This window comes from Aplysia californica, unplaced genomic scaffold (assembly GCF_000002075.1).
Source record: "Aplysia californica isolate F4 #8 unplaced genomic scaffold, AplCal3.0 scaffold00037, whole genome shotgun sequence".
Classification (NCBI taxonomy): domain Eukaryota; kingdom Metazoa; phylum Mollusca; class Gastropoda; order Aplysiida; family Aplysiidae; genus Aplysia; species Aplysia californica.
In genome coordinates, this window is record NW_004797307.1 from 930601 (window position 1) to 938841 (window position 8241).

At 38.3% G+C, this 8241-nt stretch overlaps 1 protein-coding gene across 1 annotated transcript in view; it reads left to right on the forward strand.

The window, feature by feature from the left end:
- The window catches only part of LOC101848023 (transient receptor potential cation channel subfamily M member-like 2), a gene marked incomplete in the record, with an annotated part of 50699 nt that overhangs the window by 37608 nt on the left and 4850 nt on the right, over positions 1-8241 (forward strand). Inside the window, 6 exon segments of the mRNA XM_005091920.2 lie at positions 1114-1260; positions 2402-2509; positions 4719-4893; positions 5780-5936; positions 7400-7587; positions 8013-8145. Of these exon segments, the coding sequence (XP_005091977.2) occupies positions 1114-1260; positions 2402-2509; positions 4719-4893; positions 5780-5936; positions 7400-7587; positions 8013-8145 (908 nt within the window).

The window sequence follows — 8241 nt, forward strand, 5'->3', positions numbered from 1 at the left end:
TCCTCACTTCACCCAGGTGGGAATGGGTACCCGGCTATAGACAGCGAAAGATCTTGTCAGTTTGTTAGTGTTTGAGCGCTTAATCAGCTGCTTGCACTGTATGCTTCCCGGGAAGCTGAGAATGTTTCGGAGTGTCCTGTGGTCTGCTGGGGTAATAATATAGTGTAAAGTGCATAGAGCCTGCAGTTGAGCGGGGATATGTGCTATACAAATTCTATTTATTATTATTATTATTACCTGTCTAAGGCAATCACCTAAACAATGACCTCTTTCCACTTCCCCCTTGTGTTTTGTATAGTATCATGATGCTGTTCAAAGTGTCCACATTTATCTAATAGGTAGTGCCCATTGGAGAACCTGTTTGGTGCAGTTCGGTGCAGTTTCTGGCAGCTTCAGTGCACAATATAAATGAACCTTTGTCTCAAACCAATCGCCTGACTCGCAGCCTTGAAAACAAACACGTTTGTTCTTGAAGGTCATCATTGGTTTCGTTCGGGTTGTGCTACGATAATAGCTTTTCTCCCCCCGTGGTGGAAAATCTGTGAAGCGCACTGACAAAATGAGTTACTTCTCAGATTCTAGTCCTATGGGAATGGAAACATCATGCTTATAGGTAAAGTTTTTATGGTTTATAAGTATAAAATAATAAAAGTAATAAAAGGCATGTTACACATAAAGAATATGGCATCAATAGAAAATCTACGAATTTAACCCTAGTGTCGATTTTTGGCCATTATTTCCATTTGTAGATGACAAGAAGTAAGTAATTTTGTCAGAACGTCTCACAATGGCTAGCCGTGACGACCGAACCAAACCAATGGGCACTGAGTTTAAGACGACGACTTTTCTCCTCAACTATGGGTGGCCTTCTGGTACAATTTTGACTGTATGTCCACTAACTAACATTTCATTTTTGTGGTTGGCGGGTGCTCTGGTGTGGTTTGCTCCTTCTTTCCTATCAAACATCTATCGTCCTCATCTTTCCTCCTTCTTTTTTGTGTATATTACTCTCTTGTAACACATCTATTCTTCGGCACTTATATGACCTTATTTTGTTGCAAGTGCCGCAAAGCTCCTACTAAAACTAAACATTTCATTTTTCCTTTTCCTCAGGTTCTCATAGGTGATCAGCGGTCACTAACCTACAAGATCAGGAACTGGTGGACTGATTACTGGAATCGCTTTGACTTCATCATGTACCTATTGGTCGTTGTGTCTGTTGTCCTGAGATATAACCTCAGCTCCTCTAGCTTTGTATGGGTAAGCAAATTGTGGCAAACTGTTCCAATAGGAGGGCAAAAAACCCCCAAAACTATTTAACTCTTTTAACCCTACTAGCCCCATGCGCGTGTATTTTCAGCAGCGCTTGTACCTCCCATCGTCCCAAGAGCGTATGATATTCTCAGTTTGGGGAGGGGGTACAGAATTTGCGCTTTTAAAAAAATTAGCGAACCTAATTAAACTTTAATTTTCATATTTGTTCATTTACCTTTAAACATAATTGTCTGTTATTATCTAAACCTCATCACAAAGATACCACATCACTTTTTTTAGAGTGCATGCCTCTTTTTCTGAAATACTGCTGTATTCGCTGGGACTGGGGTTAAGGAGTTCTCAAAAATGGCTGGGGCTGGAAGGGTTAACAATTGTGAGGCGTGATGATAAAGTGAGGCACTTTTCGCTTTCCACGATTGGAGATGTCAGCCAGAAATCGACACAAGGCGTCAAATTTGTAGATTTTAACTGATTGTCCTAGTAATGAGAAAGATGCCAAAATGGAAAAGGCAAGGACGTCATGTTGTTTTCGGCCTATGCTCCACTTGGAGTTAAAAGAGGCAAGAGAGAAGAGAGACATTCAATCGATACCACACATTAAGAAACTGCTTGTTCACAGACCGGACAAACACACCAGTTGCAAACAAACACTCTTCACAACCCAACACTCACTGTCACACACAATATCGACACAATATCTGTCGGGAATTTAGAAACAACCAAGAAAATCACAGACCGACACAAAACACAGCTGCACTCTTGCCAGATCAAAAACCGGAAGCAGAGAGAGAGAGAGAGAGAGAGAGAGAGAGAGAGAGAGAGAGAGAGAGAGAGAGAGAGAGAGAGAGAGAGAGAGAGAGAGAGAGAGAGAGACAGACAGACAGACAGAGAGACAGACAGACAGACAGACAGACAGACAGACAGACAGACAGACAGACAGACAGACAGACAGACAGACAGACAGACAGACAGACACATAAACAGACACACAGACAGACAGGCAGAGAAAGCAAGAAGGAGGGAGGAGAGAAATGAGTGATGAACGGTTGGAAAGAAAGAAGGGCAGAAAGAAATAAAAGGAACATCTCATGTTGATGTCCAGTTCTGACTGTCTGTGTGTCCTCAGGTGCGCATCATCTACTCCATCACTCTGGCCATGTCTTACCTCCGCTGCATGCAGTTCTTCTACGCTGAGAAGAACATGGGGCCCAAAGTTATCATGATCCGGAGAATGGTAAAACTTAAAAAAAAAATATTTGTGAGACAGCGTGGTGAAATCAGAGGCTCGTCAAAATACAGAAATTGGAGAAACAGGCATTTTTCCACCAGTTTGGAAATTTTTATCGAATGTTTTTTGTTAGTTTTTGGCTTAACCTCTTTTTTTTTCATGTCCATATAAAAACATGTTTCCTTGTGACTTTTACTGAAAAACATTGATTAAAGGCACAAAATATGTCATTTTCCTGTTTTCAAGGACTCTTTAGCTATTGGATTTACCAAACTTTGGTGGCCATTTTCTCGCTAATTTCTCCTCTGAAACCAGGCGACCTCACTTACTTCAATCACAAATATCTTGAGTGATATTAAAGATAGATGGATATTTATTTCATAGGAATCAAGGTAAATAAACCAGCTTTCAGATGATACCAATAACTCCACACGCCCCAAAATTGACGAGCACCCGATTCCAACGCGTCGTGACATATTTTAAAAAATTGAATGATATTCATTACTTTGGTTTGTTTTTCCCTTCACCTGTTTATGTTTAAATTTTAAACTTGATTTTTTTTCTCTTGTTCAATGGCGATGATAAATTTATCAGCCAATACAAACTGTAACTTTGATCGCATGTGTTTACTGTTGTTCTGTTATTTCGTTCTCCCTTCTTTGTATTTTTAGCAAAATAATGTGACCTTTTTTTAAAATGTGATATTTCAAAATTCATGTGATAAACATTTTATGAAATGCCTGCCTCTCCGAAAATTTAACTGAAAATGAGCAACAAAAAATACTATAGTTAAGGTGGTGGTTAGCTAGCTTCTTGACTCCATAATCATTCGTTATTGTGTTTTAGGAATAGGCTCTTTTCTTACAAATAACTGATTGTACTTAGTCAGTCAATTCCTCTATCTCCTTCCAGTCTCAGGCAAACGCTAATCTACTGATTTGCTGTTTTATGACACTTAGTAATTTTTTAGGGTCTCGCTCATTCACTATGTAAAGCTGACTGATTGGCATCTTTCTCATTACTAGGACAAGACACATCATTGGTTTGACAGTGCCTCTATAAATAAATGCACTAACTGTTCCTGTCCAGACTTTCCAAAATAGCAGCCCTGTTTTGGTTGAAAAGATCCTTTTTTATAAATCAAATTCCTCTTTCCATTTCCTTTCATTTGATATAATATTTTACTGCTCAACAAATAGGAAAAACAGGGGACAAAGGCAAATGTGTCCCAACACGCAGGAATCAGGCACTGGTCAATTTTGAGCATGTGGAGTTATTGGTACCATCTGAAAGCTGTTTCACTTGCCCTGCTTTTTATGAAAAAATAACCTATTTATTTTGCATAGAAGCTGAGACATTTGCCATTGAAAGAGGTAAGGGTAGCACAGTTTCAAGGGTAAAATTAGCGAGAAAATGGCCGCTAAAGTACAGTGACTTCTATAGTTTGAGAGTCCCTGGAAACTGAATATTTATGTATTGTGTGCCATTAAACGTTTTTCAGTAAAATTCAATTAGAAATGTGTTTATATATGGACAAATTAGGTGATGAGCTAAAAAACAAAAACTTGATAAAAATTGACAAACTGGAGGAAAAACGCCTCTTTCTTCAATTTCATTATTTTGATGAGTGCCTGATTCCACCCCGTCCTTACACAAATGTATTAACAACACATGTGCCTGCTAGCAGAAGAAATTACAACTGGGAGGGTGAAAAATTACATAGTGACTGAGCTAAGCTATTTTTGAATAGGTACAGGCATGTGTGGTATCCGTTCTGTAGTAAAGGTAAAGTTTGCATCACAAAAACCATAGCCTGCTGCGTCCTTTTCTCATAAGTATAGCTGCAACTTCACTGTGACCCGTATGACGACCGTGGGTTTAGCTTACAAGGTCAAACAGTTCAAAATAGGGGTTTACACTTAATTTAAGCTTCTCTCTTTAAAAGCCAGCTTTCATGTCTCAGTATCTAAAGCTTTCATTGGGTTATCTGTTCAATGCTTTCTGTAATATTGTTTCTTTTTACTGAAACGACTTTACTCTCCAACAAGATGCAAAGTCAATCTAGTTTTGTATTGGACATTTCTCTTGTTGACTCTTTGTTGAATTATTCATTTAATTCCCTTTAGGTTCTCAGAAAAGGGGCCCATACATCTCGTAGTTTTTAATCTTTTTTTTAGATGCTTCATTCATATGTTTTTGAAAATCCCTTCCCCAGTTGACGGACCTGATGTTCTTTTTCCTGATCCTGTTGGTGTTTGTTCTGAGCTTCGGTGTTGCGTACCACGCGAACATGTTTCCCAACGCCCCGCTGGACTGGTCTGTCTTTTTCAATGTCTTGTACTACCCATACTTCCAGATTTATGGGGAACTCTTCATTGAAGACTTGAGAGGTAAGTATAGTTAGTAGGTTGCTTTTCTTTTGACTCTAGCAACCTGTGTGTTGAAATGCAGCTGTAATTAATACCATTCTCATCTTGTCCCAGTCTAAAGAACGGAAAGAAACTGGAGTGCTGGAGGTTTTTTTTCTTTCTGGATGGTACAGCAAGGTTATGGACCCAAACACACCCCCGTGGCTTGTACTCTCTTTTTCTTTCACACACTGAAGACACAGCCCACACACTCCATTTTCCCTCTGCACCCTCAAGACACATCTCTGTGTGCTGTGGTGAAATTTAGCAGTCTTCACTAGGAACCTAAGGTGCATGGGTCCTATAGGATTTGAGGGGGGGGGGGGCAGGGCCCAGGATCCGAGATGCTTATGATTTGTCAAACTTGCTCTGAATGTGGTCATCTAAATAAAAAGAGCTATATACCTCTTTTCAAATATGCAAAACATGTACTTTCAGAAGGTATAATTCTCTTGTTAGGAATGTATTCTACTTGCACAATAAAAGACAAGGAATATAATAGACAAAATCGAGTATATCTCTTTTTCCTCCACTTTAGACAATGTACACTTTTATGTTTTCAAAAACCCTTTTCATTTATGAGACTGTTGGCAATATAGTGTTAGTAAAACTATCGTTATAGATATCCATGAGCTGACAGGTCATTCCCTGAGAGCCTTTGTGTTATGTGTGTGCTCTGATAAGGGGATAATTCTAATTAATATGTGTGCGAAAAATCTCTTTGCTACATGTGTGTACTTTAAAGGTAATAATTGTAAAACCTCTACTCAAAATCATTTTACTACATGAGTATTTTCTTTAAAGGAAATGATTCTAATATCTGTTTATACCCAAAAGCTTTATGCCACATTTACAATATTCTTTATAGGTGATGATTCTAATGGCTGCACCAGAAATGAAACAATCTGGAGAAAGGACCCCATGAAGAGATGTGGAGACGAGACCGCCATTGTTCCGATCTTGTTGGCTGTCTACATGATACTGACCAATGTCCTGCTGGTCAACCTGTTGATTGCTATGTTCAGGTAAATATCTGTGTGCTATACTTTGTTTCGTTGCTGTGTTATAGTTAGTGATTGGCAAATATCTCTGTGCTATGTTTTGTTTTGTTACTATATGTGAGGCAGTGTGGTGAAATCAGGCGCTTTGTCAAAATAATGAAATCGGAGAAACAGGCATTTTCCCGCCAGTTTGGAAATTTTTTTGGAATTTTTGTTTTTTGGCCCAACACCTTGCATGTCCATTCAAAATCACTTTTATGTATGGATTTTTATGGAAAAACGTTCATTAAAGGCACATAAATTAAAATTTGCAGTTTCCAAGGACTCTTAAGCTATGGAAGTCACCAAACATTGGCGGCCATTTTCTCACTAACCTTACCTCTGAAACCAGGCGACCCCACCTCCTTCAATTGCAAGTATCTTGACTTCTGTTCAAGATAAACTGATATTTTTTTCATGGAAAGAAAGGCAAATGTACAACCTTTAAGATGATACCAATAACTCCATATGCCTAAAATTATTGACCAGCGCCTGATTCCACCACGTCGCGACACATTTTGTTTTGTTACTATAATATTGTTAAAGATTGGTAGATACCTCTGTGGTACATTCTGTTTCATTGCTATGTAATGATTAGGGACTGGTAAATATTTCTGTGCTCTATTTTGCTTCATTGATTTATTATTGTAAGTGACTAATGTTGGTTTTCTTTAACTTATTTTCTATATGCAGGCCGATGGCTTTATAAACAGAGACTTCTTGTGTCACTGATACTTTTATCTAAAAACCTTTGAGAAATGGAAAGGTTTTGTTTCTTTTATCCGTGTGTGTTATTCTTATTTTACTTCACAGAGCTATATAGTTGTGTCAGTGTGCTTCTTTTTCATTTCTGCAAAATAAAGCAGGTTAACAACTTTGTGGAAGGTGCTCTTGTTTATTGGAAATGTATTTCTGAACATAAACATGAGACTTTGTTTACTTATATGGATTCTTAGAGATGGAGTAGAATACTGTATCCTATTCACATCGTTCTTATGACTTTTGTTGGAAATGAGACCCTAAATATTTTGTTTTTGCTTTTCTTTTAATATCTGGAATATGTTTGTGTATGAATACATTCATTCATTTATTGTATTCATACACATACATATTTCAATGTATTACATTCCCCCTCGACACCCTAGAGGTACAAGAGCACGGATAAAGTAAAGTAAAATAAAGTATGAATACATTCAGTTGGTGTCATTTTGGGCTTGGGTGCCAGTGACCCTGGTTGGAATGGCCAGACGGGGGTTACACATTTAGCTTCGGTTGCTTTTATTGGATAAGAAATTTTGTTTGAGATTCCCACTTTTATGTATTATGTCAAAACAGGTGTTAAATCTGCACCTTGCTGTACCTTACTAGCTCGCATAAGCATTAATTTATGCTGTTGATCAGTAGGATTTTTTTCTGTTTTGATGAACTTTTGTCTTTTTTGTCCTCAGCTACACATTTCAGACTGTGCAGGATAATTCTACAAAAGTGTGGAGGTTTTACCGTATTGCCTTGGTCTATGAGTACTTTGATCGGCCATCTCTGGTTCCTCCCATCATCATCATCAACCACATCTTCCGCCTCTTCCGTTTCCTCGTCTACTATAAAGGCGGTGGCTCCAAGAGGAAGAATGCTTTCCGTAAGATATTTATGGCTATGAATTTCTAAGTTCTTTTCTGAATTAAATCCCTACTCTGCCTGAAGTAACTTATTCACTTTTTATACTAATCAGGTTTTCATCTGTAAGAAAATCTATTTTATGAATGTTAATTTCATTTCTGAGTAACACCCTGCTTTGCCTAAAATGACTTATTCGCTTTTTCTACTCATCTTAAATAGTTTATCACCATTAGAATGATAGATATGTTCGTTCATGACAAAAGTTTTCTTTTGCATCTACCAGAGTTGTGATTTGTGTTGGAGATACAGCGAATCTATACAAAATAAAAGTATAAAATTGAGGATACTAAGGGTTTTTCGAGGCATACCTTTACTCTGGAAAGTGTCAAGTAATGCATCTCTGATTTTTGTTGTCTTTGTTTATTCTGCTTCTTTTACTTGTAGGAAGTCGCTTATCAGACGAAGACAACTTGAGACTGACGCTGTTAGAGAAAGCCTGCACGGAGGTCTACCTAGCACACTCCTCTCTGAGGCTACGAGAACAGATGGATCAAAAAGTGTCATCAACTGCTGACAGGTTAAGGAGAACTCTCTCTCTCTCTCTCTCTCTATCTATCTCTCTGTCTCTCTCTCTTCTTCCTCCCCCCACCCTCTCCCACTTCTCTCTCTCTCT